At 32.3% G+C, this 27,881-nt stretch overlaps 1 protein-coding gene across 1 annotated transcript in view; it reads left to right on the plus strand.

Moving 5' to 3' along the window:
* The window catches only part of LOC128674370 (connectin-like), an 81,684-nt gene that overhangs the window by 47,555 nt on the left and 6,248 nt on the right, over positions 1–27,881 (plus strand). The window contains exon 2 of the mRNA XM_053752865.1: positions 26,061–27,099. Within this exon, the coding sequence (XP_053608840.1) occupies positions 26,070–27,099 (1,030 nt within the window). The 5' untranslated portion in view covers positions 26,061–26,069. The remainder of the gene's footprint in view (positions 1–26,060; positions 27,100–27,881) is intronic.

Here is a 27,881-nt window from a genome sequence, read left to right on the forward strand (position 1 = left end):
TCTGCTTTTTGTTAAAAAGAGTTTTATATGTTTATTCAATATTAAAGTTATTTCTTCCCAATGTTACACTAAAAAGTCTATCTTTCGAAATAAAAATATTAGTTATTATTGTATTTTTTTTTAACAAGAAAAACTGACCACAATGTGATAAAGCCACAATGTGATAAATGCAAAGAGAGCTAGATAGAGATACATATTATATGTTATAGCATTGTTGTGTAAGACAAGCATAAAATCTCCAGTGTGGAATTTAATTATGTTTTATAACTTGTAATAGTTTTAGTTTAATCAAGTTGCACGGGTTTTCTCATACCATTAATGTGTAATGAGAATCTTAATTACTATCTTGGTACTTTTGAAGTTTATCATGTGGTTCTTTGTGCATTAAAGTGGAATGAAATATGAAAAATCAACGCCTCATAATACTACAAATTAAAAAGGTTATACATATATTCATGCTATATCATCGCCTATATTACTATCAAGCTACAATCTACCAAAAATTACATCTAACAACATTTAACATTTTATAAATTTGTTAAGAAGTTGAGATAGGAAAATGACAAAAATTTGTCACATTAAAATAAATCCCTTGGAATACATTGGATAACATTTAATTCAATTTAATAATGTTTCACGTATTCCAACAATGAAATACAATGTTAAACGAATCAATTGTTATCAGTTTATCAGTATTATGCTGAGAGGAAGCCTTTTTGGTATACACAAATACGCCCAAATTGTGAAATCCTGTATATAAATACTTAAGTTTGTGATATCAAATAAAATATTTTTCTTTCTTTCTTTCTTTCAATTAAAAGTCTTATGTTATGACTCATCTAATGTAAACTAATGTTTTTGCAAATAAATAATCCTTGTCTTGAATAAATATCTTTTCACTTCTCACCAACGAATCGTGACGCAGCGGACCAATGACATTGCAGTATGGTTGTCGTTGCTTTACAATGGCGCAACGTGATTGGTTCGATGTGTATCATTTCGAATCAATTCGATGGTAAGAAGTAAAATGCTAACGCGCACGTCACCCACAGAACTGAAACATGAACAATAAATCCAAGAAAATCAGCAAATAAACAAAGGGAAACTCTTTAAGTGTAAATATAGAATGACAAAACATGTGACACAAGGAAATATATTTACCATACACTTGTGAAATCGGATAAATCCCGCGAGTAGGCGCTCGGAAGTAATATAAAGTAATATTCGCTGTCAAGTGTCACGCGCGTTGAAGCTTGTCACTAAATAAAGATATGTGTAGAAGGGTAACTGGGGTGGTGCTCGTGTCAGGTGAGAACATACAAATAATTATTTTAGAGGTTAGGTGACGATTCGTTACATAATTGCAAGCATTTAAGTACATAAAGTCATAATGTATCAATCTAAGGGCCAGTGCCTGTGAAGAATGGATTTCCCTTCAAATTTTTCATCTACTTAAAGATTTTATTCAAGTCGCCTAAAGGCATCCGACATGACTTTTACGACTACTTACCGCCATCTAGTGGCAGGTAGTCGCATACACACTAGTGAACTAAACTGTCCACAAGTGTGCAGGTTTCCTCACGATGTTTTCCTTCACGGGAAGCAAGTGGTGGTCTATGAAAACTAATATTATGAGTCAGATGTACAAGCTCATATGGCGCGCGTAGGATACGAACCTAAGACCTTTCAATCCAAAGACGGGCGTCTTAACAGTTACACCACCACTGCTTCAATTACAAGGTTATTTTTTTCGTCGACCACGAGTTTAACGGCGGCGTCTCAGGGACGGTGCCGGATGCGGTGTCCGAGAGAGACACGAGACGCAACTTCTGCATTTACATAATTTACGCACCACACAATATGTCCGCCTCACTTATATTAATGTTGGTTCTAATAAAATATCACAGCGATTATAATATCAACGTCAAAAACACGCAATTATATGGAATTTTCTTCTTACAAGATAAACGTTATATGACCTATCACTTAAATCACAAATAACTTTTGCGTAGCTCTCATTTTGATATTTCATTTTGTAAATATAATAATTATTCAATTAAACACAAAATTGCCCATCAGAAGATATATTTAACACGGTCAGTTTGGTTAATTTTTGTATTCCTATACAGGGTTACTGGTATCTAACGAATAACCGTCCAAAGGCGCATAGAGACTAACATTTTTTGTTCTACGACTTTTGTCTAAACGTAATAAATATTACCAACATTTTCATTTTTTTAGTTTTAATGTCGATTCTATAAAACGTTATCTCTATGTTCGATTCCGCTATATAACGCTACTGTACTGTCTTGCGTTGCTTGGTTATTACATAGCGTTAAGATGTGTAGAATCGCAAATTAGATTGTTTTTTATATACGTTACTTTTCGTGATTCGTAGTTTATTTTTTAGTTACCTGTTTTGATGTACCCACGTTGTCCTCAGGAGGTGAAGAGGTCTTTAGGAGGAGTAGAATATTTTAATAGCGCACACAATAAATAGCGTAATGGCCGAAGACGAGCGAGATATATCTATGACATAGACAACTGTCAGATTGTAGGTGCGTTTAATTACTTCAACAGGAGGTTTTGCGTTTGATAACAGTAAGCCTGTAAATTTTATTTTAAAGCATGTACCCACCATACTTACTCTTCTGTCTACTTGTGAATAAATAAATAAACGTCATTATGGAAGTCCGAATATTTTAAAACATATCCCATCATGAATATGGATATTTATAGCCGCTGTCCCAATCTACAGCGTTGATGAATAATGTAGTTTCTTGTTACTTTGATAGATTGCGCCGGGCAAAGCCTTGTTAATACAAACTACCGTTGTTACTGAGCTAACCACGGAATTCGTAATAAATAAAGCTGAGAACTGCCTCAGACATGTGGTTCCGCTCTCAAGAGATGGCCTAGGTAATAACATTCCAAAGGAGGGTAGACGATTGTAAACAACAACAGCCGAATCTTCAGAATTTTAAAGCTTAGCGAAGTTGAAATATGTAACTAGATTGTGTGTCGTATATGCCGTCATTTATGTTCCATTCGCGTCACTGTGATTTAGAGTGGGTTGCACCAGTCAACTTTGACTTTAACTTAAACCTGCGCTGAATAACGCAAAATAGGTACGTCACTTTGTTTAAACGTCAGCGGGACGCTTGATACAAAAACGAGCTTGTGAACTTACCTAATTCGAAAAATATGAAACAAAACCTTTTGACCGTTCATCCCAACTTAGTACAAAAGTAAGTTGGTTTGTTTCGTTACTTATTCACAGATTATCTACTCAACCAATCTCCATGAAATTACGCATACATACAACTATATGTATGTATGCGAAATCGTTTAACTATTTAAAGGACCTTTCCGGAAAAAGGAGCTGTTCCCGTGGGAAATTCATACGGACAAAGCCGCGGGTATACGCTTGTATTTAATAAATATGCAGTTATAATAAAACCAGTGACACAAACCATACCATTTACCATTTTAGGGACAGAAAACTATGCAAATTAAATAACAACTGTCACAAAATTACATTAAATTTAAATTAACAGTGGGACCCGCTGAGCAAATGGGGACAATGTTCGCCTTATAGGGACCACACAGGATATTGTGAGCCCAAAAGTAATTGAACCTCGGAAAATGTGTTCGCGGTATGAAGTACTAATTTCACTATAACTTTTCACCTTATGCAAAATTTTTCGCGCTTATGGTACTACTACCACTGCTAACAAGAAATACCGAATGAAACTCATTTGTTATAAGTTTATCGTGTCTGTTTGTGGTATATGTGTATCTGTCTGTGGCATCGTAGCTCCCAAACGGATGAACCGATTTTCGTTTATTTTTTTTTGTGTTCTTAGCCATGTTTCATGAAAATCGGTTCAGCCGTTCAAAAGTTGGAGCTAAATTAATTTGAAAGTCGGGACTTTTTTTTAATTTGCCTAATAAATAAACTTGTAACAGAGAACAGAACTTGTTATTTTTCCGGAACGAAAAGACCTTATGTCCTTCTCCGATCGATCGAACTTTTTCGTTTGTAAATTTGCTTAGAACGAAAAAAATTAATGAACTTCGATTGCGTGAGAATCCGGCCCCAAATTTCCTGCATTAGAATTGATGTCCATTTCTTATTTTGTCCTCCCATGTTCACGCCTTGACATTCACATTTCCGTTTCATACAATTTCCTTTCATCTGTCCCTTTAGGGTCACATTATGAGGTCAAAGGTCCTTGTGGTTTGTGGCGCGTCACTCTCCCTCGTCTGATTGTTTTTCCGTACCATACCTTCTCATTCGTTGTCCCAGCCGTTTAGTTTTTGGAGACCAGGATCCAGGATCTTTGTGGTGTGTATTTAAAATACCTAAATTATATATTTGTGACTTTTATGTGCTTGTATTTTACAATAACGACATTTTGCCGCTTCGAAACCTATGGTTTTAAGACCTGTGGCGCGCCTGACATAAACTTTGGCAATGATTTTGTTGCATTGTCAATTAAAGAATTCAATATTCATTAAGAATTAATTGAAATTGTTTAATATATAAATTATTATATAAAGAAATTAAATATAAATTGTTTTATATAAAGATTTGATGTTAATTTTATCAATGTATATCAATATTTTTTATAAAAATTATATTATTGTTATTGACCAAATTTGCAATACTCGCTGAGTTGCTATGATAAAAACAAAAAATATACATAACATCTGTATTGTAATTATGATTTATAGTTGGCAAATAAATGTCAAAATCTTTGAATAAACGAACTCGAATTTCAGCTATCAAGGTTTTTTATCCCTTTATCGGGGGAATATGGAGAAATTATCTCATTCTAGAACGGGAATTTGAAATTGAAGTTTGTTGCGCCACTTTTTCTTTACCTGCCATTTGGAAGTCAGCTATAGATTAGTTTTAGGAGTCGGTTGCACCATTCAATTTTAACTTTCATCTACGCAGAATAACTTAAGTACGCTATTTTGTCTATGCGTCAGCGGTGCGTATCAATGACAACGTCAAAGTTGACTGATGTAACTCACCTTACGTCGAATACATCGTATTAAAAAGCAATTTAATTTCGACAAAAGTACCAAAAAAAATATTCTTCAACTTATTATGATAATTTGTCGGTACGTGAAAATGGTTAAATCGTCACAGCTATTTTGAGAGGCTATCGCATACCAGATGACGCCCTCACCATTATTAAAACACCCAATGTAAATTTGGTTGAATATCAAGTATTAACAAATACAGACTATTTTTTATTCCCTGCGTATTTTTCGACAATATGTACCCCGTCCAACTCAAAAGAGACCTTATGGCAGCTAGCACTTAGGTCTTTATTGCCGTTGTTCGATTACAAAACAACGACAATAATGGCGTAAGTGCCGAGCGCCGTAAGGTCCCTTTCGATTTGGACGGCCTCATATACTTACTACTTGTAATACAACTATGACGGCCTCGGTGGCGCAGCGGTAAAGTTCTTGCCACTGAACTGAGAGGTCCCGGGTTCGATCCCCGGTCGGGTCATGATGGAAAACGATCTTTTTCTGATTGGCCCGGGTCTTGGATGTTTATCTATATAATTATGTATTTGTTATAAAATATAGTATCGTTGAGTTAGTATCCCATAACACAAGTTTCGAACTTACTTTGGGGCTAGCTCAATCTGTGTGATTTGTCCTCATTTATTTTATTATTTTATTTAACTTTCAAAAGAAAGACAACAGTTTAAAAAGCATATTTGACATTTCATATCTGATCAGCTGATCGGACATATTTTATTAGAGACAAAAAATATTATGCCAATTTTTAACATAGACTTTAATAGAAACCACATCAGTTCCATCATCCAATTCGTAAAATTTGTAAATATGAATAAATTTAATGAGTCAATAAAAAAAATTCATTTGACAAGAAATTATAAGAAAATATCAAAACTGCACGTGGAAGAATTAGGAGATGCTTTTGTCCAACAGTGGGATATAAATAGCTAGTAAAAGAAAGTATTTTTATACATTCTACTAACGCTGATTGATATTGTAAAAAACGGTTTTATTATACATGATTAGAGGTAATAAAATAAAAACCATACAGTTGTAATTGAGCTTAAAACACGAATTATTGCGATATTAACATAGTGATATTAAATTGTATAGAATATAGTATAACAATCATTTGTAGAGCGCGCCATATCTGTCTGAAAATCAAATAAACTAAATATTTATGTCTTTTTCATTATTTTATTAACGACAAAAGACAGTATTGTTTTACCTTTTAAAAAAAAATATGTTTATGTAATATTTAAGATGACTTAAGCTTAACATTAACCATGTATTTTTTTTATAAAAACAGAAACTGTTTTCATTATCACTTTATTCCAAGGTTCAATTAAGTTATAAACAACCTTAAAAAAGTAGGCGTCGTGTCGTATAGATAATTAAAAAGTAATTAGGACAAAAATTATTTTTGTATTTTTAGGAAATGATGCGAATACGTGACTTGAGGGGATTGCGTGGGAAAATGTATTCAGTTACGCATATTATGTTCTATTTTTGAAAATAAATGTCGGGATTTGGCTAAAGAAATATAAATTATAATAATAATATAGACTAAAAAGATATATTAAGGGGAACAATAGTTAAATATAACTCCTATGCTGTATAAGTTTAGACACTTTCGATATTCTTTGGGGGATCATCGATAATCATTAAAATATGACGAATTTTCCTATTTTTATTTCTGACGTTAATTTTAATCAGAAAAATAAGTTTCAATTTTTAAATTAACTCAAAAAGATTTTTAGACTTTAAAAGGTTATTACTCTGACAGCCATAGCACTTTTTTACTCGCTCTACGTAAAAATACAATTTTATTGTTACTCTAAATCATGTACCAGTGCAGCCATAAAGATCGTTATCAACTATTTCTGGCACACAGGTTCACTCGCTTGAATAAAATTAATATTAGAGGTCTATTAGTATGAGTTATATTGCGCATGTAGACCGTATTTTATACAATGTACTGAATATGGAAATAGCTGAGTGTATTGATTTTCGTGTATCATAAATGTCTTTGCTGAATAATGCTAGAATTAGAATACATAATAAGGTGGTAGGGTTTATGTACTTATTTGAGCTTGATGTGATTTAGTTCCTCGTTATTTGTCCTCTATATTGTCCCTAAGGGCATAACGTGTGGTTTCGTATAGAATAGAACCACTACGTATTCTCCTGTAGATCAGAGAGACATGTCGTAAAGGTTATTAAGGGTGGATTGCACCGTCACATTTGAAGTTATCTTTAACTTGCGTAATTTGTGTCTACACATCAGCGGCGCGCCGATTAAAATCAACGTCAAATTTGACGGTGAAACATTATGCTTTTGCAGCATTTTCAAATTGATTTAACTGCATTTTGAGATTATTTTCGCATTCGTTGCTGTGTACTTTGGCTGTTTAAATTGTTAAAAAAAATAGACAAGCTTTATGGTGTCGTATTTTTTTTATAACACTTGAATACAAAATGATTCATCTTCTTTGGATATCTTGAGCTGACTGAAATGAAAGAGAGATATAGAACTGATGCGTCACAAATACCATAAATTGTTGCAGAAAGAAAGAAAGAAAAAATATTTGCCTAAAAATGAGCACCTACTCATTTTTAGCCCATGAGCGCCCAAGGCCAGGTTCAAGTTACATGTTTAACCAGCTATGACGATCCTAACTAATATAATAAATACGAAAGTAACTTTATTTTTTTGTTTGTTTGTTACCTCTTCACGCTCTATCTACTCAACCAATCTTCTTGAAATTTTGCATACATGTAGTTTGATGCATGGAGAAGGACATAGGGTACCTTTCGTTCCGGAAAATAAACGCCGGTGAAGCCGCGGCCATAAACTAGTATAAAATAAATAAATGAGGAGCATGTTATGTAATACATAATACTTAATCTATTATTAAAGAAATCATAGTCATAACTTTTGCCCGCGGCTTGGCCCGCGTGAATTTATCGGCGAAAGCGAAATAGACATGATTTTGATAAACAAACTTTCACACCCATTATAGTCATATACACTAGGATTGTTTTTTGAAAAAGTAGATTATTTTCAAAAGGAGTTCTTTAACTACATGCATATTAAATTTCATTAAAATCGGTTAAGCAGTTTAAACGTGATCATTTCACGTTTAAACCGAACAAAGACTTTCGCATTTATAATATAAATATGGATTTAGAAACAGTCAAAGTCTAAAATAAATTCCCAAAAGTGACAACGCCTTAACTCTCAATAAACTACGTATGTTTGTTTTGTTCAGGGAAGTAACGAACAAAAAGTATCCTGTGCTTTGTGCCCCTCAGAAAAATATATCTCATTTGTGGGAAGAAACTATTGTATCTTTCTTTTATGCTGTCTAAAGACTTATAAATTCTTTGTGTTCATTCTTTTATATGTGTCGAACTGTTCGTAGTGATATTTCAATTAATGGAGTGTTGTTTTAGATTTTTACACGCTTGACAATATGATCAGACGATTATTGTTTTGGGTAACTAACCCAGACGTGTTATATTTTATGATATACATGCATACACACGCTTCATTGATAAAAGAAGCAGAGGAGTTAATGCTGGTTTGCGTTTCACTTCTCACCAACGAATCGATTCGAAGAGAGACGCGGCGAACCAATCACATTGTTGGTTGTCGTTGCGTCACAATGGCGCAATGCGATTGGTCCGCTGCGTCTCACTTCGAATCGATTCGATAGTGAGAAGTGAAATGCAAATCCGCACTTCGCCCACAGATTATTTAAACGAAGTGAGTACTTTTGTTACAAGATACAAACAAGTTTTGTTGTGATATACAGAAAAGAATACAAGTTAAATTTTACTCAAAAATCATTTCGTTACCATTATTTGCGTATCGATAGCAAATCTGTATATGCTACAAAATTGGATACTAAATATAAATCTATACTATTATTATAAAGAGGTAAGCTTTTGTGAGTTTGTATATTTGAATATTTGACTCGGGTAATCTCCGAAACTACCGGACCGATTTCAAAAATTCTTTCACCATTAGAAATGTACATGCTAAGGCTATATTTTATCTCAAAATTCCCGCGGGAGCGAATCCCCGGGCACATTAATATAATTATTATTAAACTAAGCAACGCATATGTTTGTGACAACTTTGGTGTTTCAGGCGTTGATAGCCTTTATTGCCGCATACATGATGGCCAATAATAAGAATAATATCTTATATAACTTTCTTGAAGTTTAATTCAAATTCAAATTAATTTATTCAAAAAACAAACACAAAACATATTTAAAAATATTAAAAAAAACTTTACATTGTGCTCGCAATTTGAAAAGGACCCAGCTCAGCATATGTTGTTTACCCCGTGCGAGGTAAGCAACGCTGGTCTTTCGCTGGGAGCCACGAGTAAAAACGCACGGACAGTTGCAACCTTATAAACTACAATACGCTTAACTAAGCTTCTAACAAAATAAATTAAGTAAAGTAATAATATTGTGCGGTAATTATGAAGTATAGTATACATAATGAAGGTCTGTTAAGATTAGTCAATATAAAACAAAATAATAATTTCCACTATATTGTTGGTATTCTTCAACGTACATGTTTACAGCCATCGAGCGTTTTTCGAGGCAAAATATAACAAACAACGTATTCATAACAACGTGATATGGTGCATACGTGACGGAAATGTGAAAAATTTTTCCTTCTCCTCTTATTGAAAATATATTTCGCTCTGTCCTTTTGGAGTTTAGATTAACATAAATCAAACAGAAGTGACGTACATTCTACGCGTTATTTTATCTTTGCTTGATGTATGGCATGGGCCACAAAAACTCATAGAAACTGACACGTATCATGTGATTTTATTCACACTCAAATCGATCGTTTTTTTTTACCCTACTTAAGCCACATAATATTCCATAGTTTAATTGTGTCACATTCTTTAAATGAATATTATAATTGGTAAACTAAGTCTTTTGTTTCTCAAGTCTTAAATTTTTAGCTAGCTGTTATTCTTGAATGTTTAAGCATAATTTGCAATACAAAGAAGTATTATACCATTTATTGAAATAACCTAAAAATGACCAACCAAGCTATTCGAGACCTAGTTTTTGTTATCAGCTTTTTTACTGTTTTCTACTCTGTTCATCACTAGTTGTCAATCATTGAGTTGAAATAATGAGACAACTAATAGTGCGATTTGCACTTCTAGTTGTCTAATTATTTCAAACTCTGTGCACTACCAGAAGACCCGGCAGAGGAAACGAAATTAAACATATGTAAAATGATAAATGAAGCTTTATTTATATTATACTTTAGAAATGCCTTAGTTTGATGAAACATACCAGATTGGGTGTTGAATTTAATAGAGCCACGCTCCGTTGCGTCGTCGTAGAATATTGCGGCTCTTTGTGCTCCGTTGTTTTTCATAGGTTTCGACATTGACGAGCGTCAACGTGCGTCGAAAAGTAAAAATAAAAGCTAAAACAAGGTCAAGCCGATCATAATCAAGCTAAACTTAGGTCCCGCCGGCGAGGTTATGCCATAACATATAAATATATTTACATTTCAACCAAGCAACTATTTAATAATATAATTATTATACGAATATGTAGAAAAATGTCGATGCAATAGCAACCAACATTCAATTGTAAACATCGATAATATTTTGTTTCTGAAAAACGTCAAGATTACTCATTCAAACAGTTCTATCAATGCCTGTAACATTATCGATAGTGAAACACAATATTCAACTATCAATAGCGAAATTTATCAATAGTTCTATGGAGCATATATCGCGTAATAAGAGATTCATACATCAGCTAGCCGGTCTGACTGTAATGGATGTTTGCCTCTGTGCGGTCTACAGCTAAGGACTTATACGCTACTCAGAAGTAGATTGTAGATATTGTTGTTTATGGCACATATTCTAGGTATTGTAATGTTACTAGCGCCATAAAGGAAGAAGCATAAGTAATATTAATATATGCTCTAAAACTATCGCTAGTTGATTGGAAGACTTGTGTGTACTTTTGACATGTGTTCATCACCTTTTTGGTAAGTACTTTTGACACGTGATATTTGTACAATACAGATATTACAAAGGAACAAAATCTTTATTTAAATCACATGGTATAATGCTCATGAAATATTTAAAATAGATGGGTCCTTAGATTAAAAATTATATGTAGTCTATGACATACCAAAAATATAATATATTGGAATCCTCATATCGAGCTCATTTGATATATGGCACAATAAGATTTAAAAAACTTTTTTTTTAATTCCCTTATTACGTCCGAAAAAGTATTTGAAGATGAAAGCCAAGTCGATTGACTTTATAATCTATGTTTGGATCATAGGATTATCATCATCTCACCAAATTTCACCTGATTTGGTCCAGTAGATTCGGAGCAAATTGGCTGTGTCAAACGGACGGATAGACAGACACACTATCCTATATGGGTTCCATTTTTCATTCTTTGTACGAAACCTTAAAAATGTACCAATAAATATATATAAACCTAATAAATTTATTCAATTCTTTATAACAGACATATTTGTGTCAATGTCATTAAAATTACATTTGCATACAACTGTCAGTGTGAAAAATATGTCGCTTTTCAATATAAAATTTTATTCATTTGCAGTTCCGAAGCTTTCACGTACGATGTTTGAATATGAGTTTGTTTGATTTATGAATTGCAACAGCCAATTTGTAGGATTTATTTGCTTCTTGTTACTAAAATGTGTCAGTTATATTTTGAACTGGTACAGTCGACAGCACTTCAACCTACCTAAATTCATTGCAAACTCGCCGCTATTACTCCGCCGCTGTAGAGGTTTATGTAGCTGTTGACTGTACTCTCCTTTAAAAAATTCAAGGCACTTAGTTCGATCCTATGAGAGACTTTCGTGGTGATATTGATCCAACACGTAGAAGACCTTTGGAATCTTGATGTTATGGTAGGTCTCCCGCCAAAAGACGCTCCTGGATATACTAATGAAATTATATGAGTGTGAACTATTACAGAATAATAGATAGACATACATGACTATGGAATGAAATTTATTTTTATATCATCCATCTCTCGGGTACCACATCATTTGGGCTAATTAGTGTTGGAATAATAACTTTGATCGTCGCTTTCAATAAGTCTTTTATTTTGTATCACACTAAGGTTCTCTCCTACCTTGTTTCTGTCTTCCTTCACGCAGTCAGTCCATCTCTTTCTTGGTCTTCCTACTCTCATATTTAATTTTAAATCAATTAATATTGGTCACTTTTACTTATAATAACGGTCGGGTAAAAGTATAATAAATTATGCACCTAAATCTTTCTCGGTAATCACACTTTTTATTAGTGAAAACCGAACTAAATCCCTCAGGTAGTTTTTAAGTTCATACAGACAGATTGATGCAATAACGGGACATTTTTATAAAATGTAAGGAAATTATTATAGTATAATTAGTTCTCTCTCTCTCATCTAAAAGGTTTTCCGGTTGCTGTCAGGATTTTTTTTACTTATTATCGTTTATAATAAGGAAAAACTTATTTGTTGAAAATTTAAATACAAAATACAAAATAGGTAAGCTATTGATATTTAAATAAAAAATATATTTAAGTCGAAATGAAATCACTAAGAAAAAAATATATATTCTTTCGTTCTAAATTCAAACATTTGAGTTAACGAAGTGCTTTAGATAAAAAAAATCTAAAGAAACAAAACAATAAAGACCATTCTTGAAAATTAAATAGGTTTTTACTTGAAAATGACTTCAACTTGAACAGACATTAGAATAAGGCTTCGCTTCGTTTCTTTGAATGATTTCCAATCAATGTTCAATGTTAGGCTGTGATAAATTCACAATATATTAATTTATTCGATTTAATTAGTATTTTTATGAAGCTTTTTTCGATTGTTATTATGTTAAACGCGTTTTTTTATTTATGAAAATTTTAAATGCTACTGTTAGTTTATTACAAGTAAATACATTACATTTTGTATTATTATTATTCAGATTTCATCCTTGGCTGCGACACCTATAAAAAATAAAGGTTTGGATATCATTTTACGACCGGCTAGCTATTGGTTGCCACTTATTGGGAATAACTACATTACCTCTATAAAAGAAATAAACAAGTATATCTCTGACGAGGCGATAAAAATGGCGGGCAAAATTTAAAGATACCGTTGGTATGGTGTTAATTTGACGACCACGGTGGCGCAGTGGTAAAGTGCTTGCCTCTGAACCGAGAGGTCTCGGGGTCGATCACCAGTCGGGTCATGATGGAAAATGATATTTTTCTGATTGGCCCGGGTCTTGGATGTTTATTTATATATGTATGCGTTATAAAATATAATATCGTTGAGTTAGTATCCCATAACACGAGTCTCGAACTTACTTTGGGGCTAGCTCAATCTGTGTGATTTGTCATAATATATTTATATTTACGTTTTTATTTTATGTTTATAATGGCATCGACACGCTAAGAATACTAGAAGAAAGATATAGAAAATAAAAACATAAGGAATAAAAACCCTGGACAGCTTTTGCCATTAGTCACTTCGTACGAAATCTAAGGGTAAAATGGTGTACAACTGGAACCATATACCACATGAAACTAAATGACATAATAACGACTCCCTTTTACTACAACAAAGTAGATATCTAAAGTAAAAAAAATCAATGTCATTAAAATTACATTTGCATACAACTGTCAGTGTGAAAAATATGTCGCTTTTCAATATAAAATTTTATTCATTTGCAGTTCCGAAGCTTTCACGTACGATGTTTGAATATGAGTTTGTTTGATTTATGAATTGCAACAGCCAATTTGTAGGATTTATTTGCTTCTTGTTACTAAAATGTGTCAGTTATATTTTGAACTGGTACAGTCGACAGCACTTCAACCTACCTAAATTCATTGCAAACTCGCCGCTATTACTCCGCCGCTGTAGAGGTTTATGTAGCTGTTGACTGTACTCTCCTTTAAAAAATTCAAGGCACTTAGTTCGATCCTATGAGAGACTTTCGTGGTGATATTGATCCAACACGTAGAAGACCTTTGGAATCTTGATGTTATGGTAGGTCTCCCGCCAAAAGACGCTCCTGGATATACTAATGAAATTATATGAGTGTGAACTATTACAGAATAATAGATAGACATACATGACTATGGAATGAAATTTATTTTTATATCATCCATCTCTCGGGTACCACATCATTTGGGCTAATTAGTGTTGGAATAATAACTTTGATCGTCGCTTTCAATAAGTCTTTTATTTTGTATCACACTAAGGTTCTCTCCTACCTTGTTTCTGTCTTCCTTCACGCAGTCAGTCCATCTCTTTCTTGGTCTTCCTACTCTCATATTTAATTTTAAATCAATTAATATTGGTCACTTTTACTTATAATAACGGTCGGGTAAAAGTATAATAAATTATGCACCTAAATCTTTCTCGGTAATCACACTTTTTATTAGTGAAAACCGAACTAAATCCCTCAGGTAGTTTTTAAGTTCATACAGACAGATTGATGCAATAACGGGACATTTTTATAAAATGTAAGGAAATTATTATAGTATAATTAGTTCTCTCTCTCTCATCTAAAAGGTTTTCCGGTTGCTGTCAGGATTTTTTTTACTTATTATCGTTTATAATAAGGAAAAACTTATTTGTTGAAAATTTAAATACAAAATACAAAATAGGTAAGCTATTGATATTTAAATAAAAAATATATTTAAGTCGAAATGAAATCACTAAGAAAAAAATATATATTCTTTCGTTCTAAATTCAAACATTTGAGTTAACGAAGTGCTTTAGATAAAAAAAATCTAAAGAAACAAAACAATAAAGACCATTCTTGAAAATTAAATAGGTTTTTACTTGAAAATGACTTCAACTTGAACAGACATTAGAATAAGGCTTCGCTTCGTTTCTTTGAATGATTTCCAATCAATGTTCAATGTTAGGCTGTGATAAATTCACAATATATTAATTTATTCGATTTAATTAGTATTTTTATGAAGCTTTTTTCGATTGTTATTATGTTAAACGCGTTTTTTTATTTATGAAAATTTTAAATGCTACTGTTAGTTTATTACAAGTAAATACATTACATTTTGTATTATTATTATTCAGATTTCATCCTTGGCTGCGACACCTATAAAAAATAAAGGTTTGGATATCATTTTACGACCGGCTAGCTATTGGTTGCCACTTATTGGGAATAACTACATTACCTCTATAAAAGAAATAAACAAGTATATCTCTGACGAGGCGATAAAAATGGCGGGCAAAATTTAAAGATACCGTTGGTATGGTGTTAATTTGACGACCACGGTGGCGCAGTGGTAAAGTGCTTGCCTCTGAACCGAGAGGTCTCGGGGTCGATCACCAGTCGGGTCATGATGGAAAATGATATTTTTCTGATTGGCCCGGGTCTTGGATGTTTATTTATATATGTATGCGTTATAAAATATAATATCGTTGAGTTAGTATCCCATAACACGAGTCTCGAACTTACTTTGGGGCTAGCTCAATCTGTGTGATTTGTCATAATATATTTATATTTACGTTTTTATTTTATGTTTATAATGGCATCGACACGCTAAGAATACTAGAAGAAAGATATAGAAAATAAAAACATAAGGAATAAAAACCCTGGACAGCTTTTGCCATTAGTCACTTCGTACGAAATCTAAGGGTAAAATGGTGTACAACTGGAACCATATACCACATGAAACTAAATGACATAATAACGACTCCCTTTTACTACAACAAAGTAGATATCTAAAGTAAAAAAAATCCAATATAGAATTGGCAATAACAAACTTAAGTGAAAACTTAAAATGGAACTTGTTCACAAATGTAATCCGTTATATCCTACAGAAAATATATATGAACGAACAGTTTGGCTAAATAACTATCGTCTTGTCTTGAAATTCTCCGACAAAAGTTTCAAGATACAAAATTGTCTCGTGTTTTTGTTTCTCATTTTACTTCGCTATAGTTTTGTTGTGATTTATTATATATTGATTTATATATATATATTCGGATGTGTATATTTTTTTAAATTTATAATTGTAAAAAAAAAGTTAATTTTTTAATTGTTTTCTGTTTGGTATGTTTTATTTAATTCTAAATACCCTTGCTTTTTTTTCAATTACATTTTCACCTGATTCCTTCATTTAATTTTTTCAAATTAAATAATATATATTATATCAATTAAAAATAAATAATATTTTTTTATGTCGTGTCTTTGTTTTTACTTCTCAATAGATATTTAATTTTTTTGAAAACCTAACATTTTGTTGATATTTATATAATTTGATTGGGCTGCTGATGCCCATAGAATACTTGTCTACAGAATTTATTAATTATGTAGATTGATATTATGAAAAAAATATATATTTCAATCATATTTAAATTTATATTTTGCTACTGATATTATTTAGCTACAAAAGTAGAGTGACCAATTAAATTAAGTTATTCTATTATATATTAAACAATATCCGCTCATAAACTCGAACATTTCCTTAATTACGACGCGATATCTCTACAGACAGACACATTAACTTTTATGTTATATTAGGGACTGGGCTATTACACGTACCCTAAAGGAACTTTCAGACCTGCATGTTTATAAATGGTAAATAAATTCAACGAACAGAAATTGTATTTCATTCTTAGTTTAACACAATATTTGGACAAAATTATTTGATTTTTAATTTCATTAATGAAAAATTACAAAAATCTTCATGATAACTTTGTTTATTTTTCATCTAAGCGTTTTGCCGATCAATTTGAAGCTCAGGTTCCGTTTTTTTTTCTTCAAACCACGCAGTCTTCTTCATTCTTAGTTGTCTAAATATCGTATTTAAATCTATCTATTTATATAAAAGCAAAAAACACTCACTTACTCACGTATCACGAAATCTCGAAAATTACTGAGCTACTGAAGGTGAAATTTGGCAGGAAGGTAGATTGTGATTCCATTCCTAAGGGAGTGAAATAGGAGTTGCCATTTCGTATGAAACTTCGTCATGTTTGAAGTGAGAGTGAGACATATAAAATTTTTAATTTAAATTTGTAGTTGGTAAATAAATAAAGCATTAATTCGATTTTGAAAATTACATCCCTATAGGGATGAAATAGGGGTTGGAAATTTGTATGGAATTTCATATAATTAAACTAAAGATGAGGAAAAATACGAATTTGAATCATAGTAATAAATATATTTCACCAGTCTTAGAATGCGCGATAAAAGAATAACTGAAATTTTATTTACTTCGATTTCTTGTAATTAAGAACTGAAATTCACGCGTACGAAGTCGCGGGCAAAAGCTAGTATATGTACATTTATCTAGAATAATACATGTTTTTTATATTTTTCTGACATTGTCATCTATCCTAATGGCATTCCCAAGGCGGGTTGACGGAGCAGCAAGCATGTTCACTAAATGTGAGCTTTGAATTTTGTCACTCTAAACTCTCTCGTAAATATAATATATAATAATATATCTCGTAAGAAATAAAGACGTAATACTTTATCTTATTTTAATCAAAAATCACAAAGTTACTCGCATATTCAAACTCATAAATTCCTCCCCTGGTCGTAAGGGTTGAAAGCTGTACTGAATTTATTGTCAACACCCACGTGCTGTTTCATGTTTGGATTAAATGTGGTCGTGTCACATAATTTATAGATTTATTACTTGAATTATTTCTATATTTTTGTATCGTTGTTATAGTCGATTTTACTCATTGTCCGATTTTTAAATGCCAATATCGTAGACAAAACTGTCTATATGGCTTTGAAATTGCCCATAAGTATGGAGTCTTAACTGCTAGTATATAAATAAAACTAGTGGCCCACCCCGCTTCGCTCGGGTAAAAATATAATAAATTATACACCTAAACCTTCTACAGGAACCACACTATCTATTGGTGAAATCCGCATGAAAATCTGTGTAGTAGTTTTTGAGTTTATAGCGAACAAACAGACAGACTGACGCGGTAGAGAACTTTGTTTTATGTAATCTATTATATTTTTGTCGCATTTTGGGCCGCAAGTTTCATATAATATTCTCCTTAAAGTCGTATGCCTAATGACTGAAGGTCGTGGTCATTAAGTGGAATGAAACACACTCGACGATTCCGTGACAATATTAATGATGTGGATTACCATTGCTTTCTCAATTTCACACACTAGGTGATAAATCATCAAATAGAGTGCAGGTTTCCTCACGAAAATAGCAGTGGATTATTAAAACAACTATATACCTGAGTCAGATTGGTATACAAACTCAAGTGGCACGAGTAGGATTCGAACCTAAGACTCTCAGTGATAGTCCAGAGGTCCAGTTTCAGCTTCAATAAATCTATCTCGTAGATAAATATCTAAGACTCAAGCCAATCTGCGAACGATTAGTGAACAACTAAGAACTATTATAACAACGATTATTGCCAGTTATAATTATAGCTATATTGGTAATAGTCGTAGTTCCAAGTTTTCACAGTGAGGTTATGATGGCATTCATTGTTAGATAACTGGTTCTTGCCTGTGGCTTATCCATAGACAAATACCGATATAGATACAAGATAATAAGTCGAAATATTAATAATAGTGACTCCTAATATTAATATTCCGACTAGGAAAGATTTTTTTTTTACATTAATATATCAAATGATAATATAAAAATAACAATAATAAAAGAATTAATCCTTAGAACCTGTTTCTTAGCTTGCTGATAAAGTATCAGATAGCCAAAATTTAATATATTACAACTGTTGTAATTACTGCAGCAAATCAGCAACGTTTGCATTTTAACCCCCTACGCAAAAAGAGGGGTGTTATAAGTTTGACCGCTAAGTTTGTCTGTCTGTGGTTGTGTACGGGGCTCGGGTGAAACGATTAGGATGTGGTTTTTTTCATTTGATTATTATTTTTTTATGCGGTGGTTCTTAAATATGTTTGATCAAAATCGGTTCAGCCTTTTAAATGTTGAAATTAATATTGAAAGTCGGGGGAATTTTTTAATTAGACTAACAAATAAACTTGTTGTGATACGTTTGAAGTCTAAAAGATTTATTACTTATTTTTTATCAGTCGCACATACTTTAAAATTCCTTGTTTTTCTGATATCTATCAGAATATCTGATCTGTGACTCAAGAGAATGTTTGTTTTCCTTCTCAGACATGTTTATTTATGAAATATACGTAAATACGGTTGTTGATCGAGACTGTTTGCGTATACATTCAGAGACGTCATGACAAAAAATTATTAGTGTTCACTGACAATAAGACATATCAAAAAAATATTTTAACCGTCTTCAATAAAAAATTGGTTTCTTTGTTAAGACAAATACATGTATATATACGTCTCAAAAATAATTTACGGAAAACAAGTATGAAGTATATATTTTTATATACATTTGTTGCCAGGTTGTATATAGCTTTATAGCTTACTATAAAGTGTTTAATTTGGGTAAACTAAGCGCGTGTGACAACATGGTCTTACAGGCTTCTATAGACTTCGATAATCATTTCCCAACAATCTGGCAACAAATGTATATAAAAATATATACTTCATACATAATGTCACACTTGTTTTCCGTAGATTATTTTTGAGACGTATATACTGACACCCACTCATTTTCCGTTGGTTTCCAGATGTTTCTATTTATAAATACAAAGTAATTTCTGATTGACTGACGTGAATAATTTATTGAGACCAAAAACGCTTTTCGTTATAGATCCACCTTAATTTGTACTTGGGTTCAAACTTAACATTATTTTTTCCCAAAAATAACAAGTGCTATATAGATCACTAGCTTTTGCCCGCGTCTTCGCCCGCGTAAATTTCCCACGGGAACAGTTATATTTACGGGATGAAAGGTGTCCAATGTCCTTCACCATACTTCAAACTTCAAACATGTATGCAAATTTCAACAAGATTGGTTAAGTAGATAGAGCGTGAACAGGTAACAAACAAACATACTTGCGTTCGCATTTATAATATTAGTTGGGATTATAATACTTGGAAAAAACTGTATGTACGCACATTGAAACAGTACACAGTATACATAGCAGAATGTGTCCACACAAAATTGCTATACATCTTAATTCCAACTAGAGTGACCATAATTCCTGCTCGTTTCAGTACGTAATCCGCAGGGAACCTAGCAATCGGATGTTTTATAGGCGATTAGCTTTCAGCTGCACCGTATCCAGCCAATTTATTTTTAATCTCTTCTTTCAAAGCGTGATATAGTGGCAGCCATTACAACTATTACTCAACTTCGAATTTTCAGAGAAAATATCGCTTAAAATTCAATTTTTATTCATTTGACATTGACAGACTTTTTTCACAGATTAATAAAAAAATATTTCTTAAAATAATTCTTAAAACTGCTTATAGTATTTTTGAATGACTGCTGCCGAAAAGTTTCTTTAGACTGAAGTAAATATTCTTCAACTTTGGACTATTGTATAATTAAAACAGAACCTTTGGTATTCCTCGAATAATGCCGTTATATGTGGCGCAGACACACCAGTATAATAAAATTCAGTTCTACACACAAACACTACCTAAAATTTATTCCTTAGTATCCTGAATGTTTCTGTGAAAACCTAAGAAGATTATATAATATAAGACAGTGTTTTACGATAATATGTTGTTTTCACAAATTTTGTTATGCAAAACCTTAAGACTTTGGGGTAAAAACTTTATCTGTAGCATGTATAGTTTTTGAGATACAGGTGGGCCCTCAGACGACACTATGAGGACTGAGGGCCTTTCGTAAAACATCGTAACTCGCTTATTTGGCTTTCACAAAATCTAATTCAAACATTCACAATTCTTTTGGAATGTTCACTAAATACCAAACATAATTTCATAGACCTTGAAGAAGTGAGCCCTCAGACCACACGCACATAGAAATGCTATCGAGTTAAGTCAGTAGATAAGTAAACATTTCTTTTAAACGGTAAAAAAAAAATTGAATCTCAGTAGCGTTGAATAATGTATGCAAAAAATACATATATTATGTAAAAATGACGAATAACATTAAGCTTTCTTTATTAAAAAGAAAAACGGTTTCTTTTAACAAATTCGGTGACAGATATTGCTTCTTCTTTTCGAGTGTGTTAATGCTAACACTGGTGTCAGATTTTATTTGAATCGCCTAAAGGCATCGCCTTCCATGCCTAAAGGCATGGAAGCAAATGGTGGTCAATGAAAACTACTATACATGGTCAGATTGGTACACAAACCCATGTGGTTAACAGGCATGTGAAAATTTGAAATGTGAAAAAAAAATGATTTTAGGTAATACTTAGTTTGTCAAATTTTACTGTTATCAAATAATTATCAAAACCGTTCTGACTGTGTACTATTCAAATGCATTGGGATAGGAAATTGCGTATATATACAAATCATTTCAATACCAATGTCGGATGGACATTGAATAGTCTTCAATTTATCGGGCAGCGATATCTCCATGTTTCGGATTGTCCGCCGAAATCATAATGTATGGTTACGCTATAGCCAACGATCCGACCCAACCATAATTTTGACAACGCTTAGTAAGGTAAATTTGTGAATTGTTGTCTTTGGAGAACACGCTAGTGAAGTTTTGTCCGTCGCTTCTTCTACATTTGCACTTTGGCGACGCGTAGTAAGTTTAGTTTGTAAAATTATCATTTCAAATATTGATTGATTATGATAATATTGGTTGCAAAGCGTATGAAATTTACTAAGATGTTTCTAAAAACTTTCTATGAATTTTGATATGAAATTGTAATTCTTAGAAGAGTCCTCGTTTACTATAGCATATAATGGCTTTATAATATTTTCAAAGTTAAATGGATAAGCGTCAACACTCCGTAAAATTCTTTATTCCCTTAAGAATGAAAACTAAATAAAAAGTTTTTGAAGATTTAGGTACCTGCATATAGTGCTTTAACGTGTCGAGATATTTTCTTCAATTTTTGTTTTAGATTTAACGGTTGTAAAAGTACCTTTTAATTCGTAAAAACAATAAAGAAAATCAATAGAAACGACAGTTTGAAAATAAAATGATAACTGTTTTTAATAACATTATTAACGCGTATAGCAAATAAAAAGTAATTATTAATTTGAAAATTATCTGCCATTATAACTCAAAGATCATGGTGAGTTGCACCGTTATATTTGACATTGACTTTAACCGGCGCGCCGCTAACTTTAGACAAAATGGCGTACTTTGCTCTTTTCTACGCAAGCTAACGTCGCAGAAGTGACGGTGCAACCCACCCTATGATTTTCAATTTAATTATACAACTTAAAGTTTAAATGTCACCTTTTCACTGAAAATTAAATTTTCAGTAGGTTAATGGCTTTCTTTGTTTATGACACGTCAAGATCAAACCAACTTTTTGCATTGTAAAACCTATTTACTTTATCAATTAATTTTTTGATCAAATTAAAATGAGTTTTAAAAGGATGACATTGATTTTAATCTGCGTTTATCTCTTTACTGGTTTCGTCTGCTTGGATTTCTGTTGGGAAATATTTTTGTAGTAAAGCGATGTAGTTTTCATCGACCACCACTTGCTTCCGACGAAGGAAAACATCTTGAAGAAACCTCCACACTGTTTGACAGTTTACGCGGTGGGCCGTTCTAAAAGTATGTAATTTGAGATGCCTTTAAGCGCTTTGAATATAATCTGACACTAATGTTAGCCATAACACGCTTGAAAAGAAGCTTAATTACCTTCTTTAAAATGTGCCAACCCTAGTTGTGGAGTTAATTACGCCATTTCTAAGTCAAATAGTTCGCGCTGGTGTGGAAATTAAGATAAATTGCTCTGACAGGTAATTGTGGGGGATTATTACTTTAAGGATGAGTTGCACCAGTCAACTTTGACGTAAACATAGGTCAAAGTTAACGTCAAAGTTGACTGGTGCAGTATTTTATATTTGACTGACATTTTCGTCTGCGTTTATTTAATGCGTCTGCTCATTACTTATATTGTTAATATCTCGGGTTCTTAGCAACATATCACGATACCCATACCAGATTTAAGTTAGATCATCAGCTATTGTAGTATGAAAACCATATCAAATTATGTCTATTAGTTTTTGCGTGATAACATAAAATCTGTTATTTTGTTATATTTTATTTTTACTTTTAGCTAACTTAGCATCGTAGCTATGAGAAATACAACAATTGTGCTTCTGTTTTCAAACGCGATAATTAACTAACTTCACAGTTCACAATGAAATTAAAAATCATAAATAATTTGACATGCAAATTAGATGTACCTTTTCTCGTGTAACGTCACATTATTATTATGAATATTTACATTATTATGATGACTGATACAGATCTATTAGGTACATACTCACACAATCGGGGTCCATCCAAATGAACGGAGCATAAAACCCCATATCTGGGGCAACAGGGGCAAAAAAGAAATCTTTTTCATTCACCAAACAATAGCTCAAAATTGCTCTGATTAAAATACAAATACGAAAATAAGTGAACCGTCATTCTGAAACTGAATGAAGAATTCTAATTTGAATTTGTCGGGATTCTCATTCGTTCTTTTCGTTCGTCAGAATTTTGGACAGTCACAACGATTAAGGGGAATACGTGTGATTTGCTTGACGTGTGAAATTTTATTAAAAAAGAACTTAAAAAATACGAGTTTCACTTCTGTTCTAAATTAAAACATTGGCCCTAAAATAATTGAGCGTAGTTTTTTTAATTTAATTGAAATAGAAAATAACGAATAAATATAGACTTCAAATTTAACTCATATCATATTACAAATATTACAGAATCGAAAGTTTGTAAATATGTTTGTTACTTCTTCACGCTCGAACGACTAGGTAAATTTGTATGAAATTTGATATTGAGGTGGCTAATACAATGGATTAACCCATACTATTTTTATTCCAAAATTACAGAAGGAAATTCCCGAAGAATTAAAAAAATCTAATAGTTAATGGCGCTTTATACAATAGATGCTACTGAATATATCTACAATTAAATAAGTAATTAAAAAAACGGATATTATAACGATTAATAGATAGCGGATACACCGCGTACTGCAGTTAGTTAAATAATAATGTAAGCGAACCAAAACAGCATCTAGTAAAACTATGGCAAATGACCCGAGATAAATTGATTAATGTTCGCCGATGTCAAATATTCAACGTGCAATGTACCCTTTATTCATCCAATTTACCCCAACCATTCTAATTTTTCATTCATTCATTCATTCATTCATTCAATTATAATTTGAGGCTATCAAGATACGAATATTACGACAAATTGATAGACGGAATAATTGTTGAAAAGTTTCCTTTCCGCCCTTGTTCTTTTCAACATCAATCTCGATTTAAATGCTAGATGATGACAGATTAAATGCTAAGGTTACCGTAGTATTCTCTGTGGAAATACTTTTCCTATTATTATCTCAATCCGAAATGTTTGTTTGTGCATTTCAATTTTATATAATCAAGCTATAATTTATATAACTTTATCATGAAAAAAATGTAAACGGCGGACTTAAAGCCTGAGGCTTTTTCTATGTGATGTGGAGAAAGTATTTTTTTTTGCAAATATCCAGAAGAAAATAAACTATAGATAATTCGCTCAGGTAAAGCCGCAGGTAAATGTTTATATACTATATAAATAAAAAATAAGTATAAAGTGTGTGGGTGAATTTCACAAGCGTTCGAACTCGGCGTGTAGCGTTTCAATAGTGTGCGACATTTTTTGAAATTAAACATTTATAAAATTAACATTGTACCAGCACTTTACTCATTTATAAAATAGGGTAATTAAATTGATTACTGTGTATGGTACAATTTAATAAACACTAATGAGAGCCCGCGGCGGAGTCCAGAATGCTCGTGAAATTCACCCATAAATTGAAAAACGACTTAAAAAGTAAGTGCAGTTAAGGGCAGATAAACTTCGAAACTTCAGCTATAGTAGTAAGTTGAAATTATAGGACTAATAAATTCATATAAATATTTTATCCCATAATTTACTATTTTCCATGTGTATTTTAGAACATACTGGTGCTAAAAAAAAAAGAAAAATACAAAATCGAATGCAAAAATTTTGAATACACATTATATCTTTTTCGTTCGTCTTAATAGCCAGCATGTCATGTAGTGGGTAATCGTATAAAAGCTGACATAATTCTTTTGGATAACCCAAATATCTATGCTGGAATCTTCTATCACATAAATTTAAATTTTAAAGCAATATTTCGCAAATTCAACGAGACAACCCGGACATATTTCACTAGGCTAGACGTCTCCAAAATCTATTCCAAAGAAAATGATTTATGATAACGGTTGTATGTGATTGCTTTACGTTCCAGCCAGCATCAACTTTTCTTTAATAAAAAAGGATTTTAAAAGCAAACTTATGTAATTTATGCGCTTCCACACGTACAGTATTGGGAAAATGTACTTTTCAACAGATTTTTTTTTTGCTGGCCAGTATTAAGATATCACTTTTGTTTCTATATTTTATACTTTTTGTTTCAAAAGAATAATTACAGATTTACAATGAATATTCAAATTTGGGTATTGAAAAATATCCTACCTACATGTTTTTTCTTATTTATGGTTCAAATGAAAAATATCATTTATTTTATCTATGATAAATATGAAGATCAAATTAATAATAGTGTTGTTACGTTAGATACTAGTTTTAGATGCTTTCTCAGAAAAAAAATTTGTTTATGTCAATTGAAGAAACCATAAAAAAATACCGAGACACAAAGCTGACTCTTTTAAAAATTAGCTTTAACTTTTGATCCAATTGAATATTCAATACAACAATCCCTCGACCTTTTTAATTCGCCTATTTTGTTTTCCTCTCACCTTATTGACATTTGATAAAGTAGGTCGCATTTCAATATAACGGTCCGGGAATTAAATAAAACGAACCTTAAAAGGTTTTTTGTTTGAGCAGGAAAATAATGGATCGTTTTTTTGTTTCAGGTAGAAGGTATGCGGGCTCGCAAGGTCCCCGCTACCTTGCTACTGTTGCTCTTTGCAATAGAAGCTCTAGACGCAAACAGAAGGAAGCAAAAAGAAAAAATAGTGCCACAGATAATCAACATCTGCGATATTAGTGACAGAGACTCCAAAGTGCATTGCTACTGTGAATTCAGCCAAGAAATAAACGAAGCCACTAAGACCGAATGCTGGGTCTTCAACGGAGGTATAGAGAAAACAGATCCTTTATGGACAAGTTTCAGTTCTCAATCAAATATAGAAACGCTAGCCTTCAACGTAAGAGCAGACGGAGGATTAGACTTTGTACCAACGAAAGTGCTCAGATATTTGAGGAAACTGAAACATGTTAGCATGAAATACAGTTCAATTCCAAAAATAGAACCGAACACATTCGTTAATACAAGTTCGGTACAAGAGATAACACTTACGAAGAATCAAATTTCGTTTCTAAGTAAACATTCTTTTTATAACCTTCCTAACCTCACTGTTCTAACATTGGACGAGAACAGAATAAAAGAGATCGTAACTGATACTTTTTATGAGCTGCCCGCATTACAGAAGTTGTATTTAACCAGTAATAATATAAGCGTGATCCAAGATGGAGCATTTCGTCTTCTTGTAAATTTATTGGAACTAGAATTAGATAGAAATAATATTAGCGAGTTAAGAAAAGAATGTTTCGATGGGCTGGCTAATTTGAAGCGGCTGGGTTTAAGAAGGAATAAATTGTCCGTTTTAAATTCTTTTACGTTTACTGAACTGTGGAATTTGCAGACTCTTCTGTTAGATTACAATGATATTTACATATTGGCACAGAGGACGTTTGATGGATTGTCACAGTTGAAAAAATTGAGTATGAGTCATAACAAACTGGTGACATTAGCTGGAGGTCTATTCGAAGGAGTTAGAGGACTGGCAGCTTTGGATTTGAGGCGCAATAAGTTAAAGAGGTTTACTATGGACAACATTCGACCGATATATGACAATCTGAAGAATCAGAACAGTTATATCTACTTAGAAGGTATGTATAATATATATTAATATTACTTAATGTTCTATAAATATCTCGTAAAATATAGGTCATTAATTTTGAAGGCTGTGTGTGTCGATAAGTTTTTGTCGCTATTTTCGTTCCCTTTTAGCTTAATGATCTTCTATTTCAGTGAGCTAATCTTAAGTTTCAGGTATTATATGAAAACGTACTTAGTTATCATAATTACTATCCCAGATTTTTTGTGCAGAAATTAAAATTATATTGGGACAAATCACACAGATAGAGCTAGCTCCAAAGTAAGTTCGAGACTTGTGTTATGGTATATGAACTCAACGATACTATATTTTATAACAAATACATAAGTATATAGATAAACATCCATAACCCGGACAAATCAGAAAAAGATCATTTTTTAACATGACCCGACCGGGGATCGAACCCAGGACCTCTCGGTTCAGAGGCAAGTTCTTTACCACTGCGCCACCGAGGTCGTCAAGAAATTGGGAGAATTGAAATTCTGAAGTTCTGAAGTTCTGAAATTGAAATAGAAGAAGGATAATATGTATAATTATTAATACATATTCACTGTGTAGTTTTAAGAATCTTAGCATACATAGGGACAGACAGCGGGATGCGAATTTGTTTTATACTATGTAGTGATAGTGATACTCAAGTCAAGATGGAATTTTAAAAGTTGTGTATTATATAATATAGATGTTATGTAATTTATAGTATCGTTGAGTTAGTATCCCATGACACAAGTCTCTAGCTTACTTTGGGGCTTTTTATTTCGATATTAGTGATAATGC

Source organism: Plodia interpunctella, chromosome 12 (genome assembly GCF_027563975.2).
Source record: "Plodia interpunctella isolate USDA-ARS_2022_Savannah chromosome 12, ilPloInte3.2, whole genome shotgun sequence".
NCBI lineage: Eukaryota > Metazoa > Arthropoda > Insecta > Lepidoptera > Pyralidae > Plodia > Plodia interpunctella.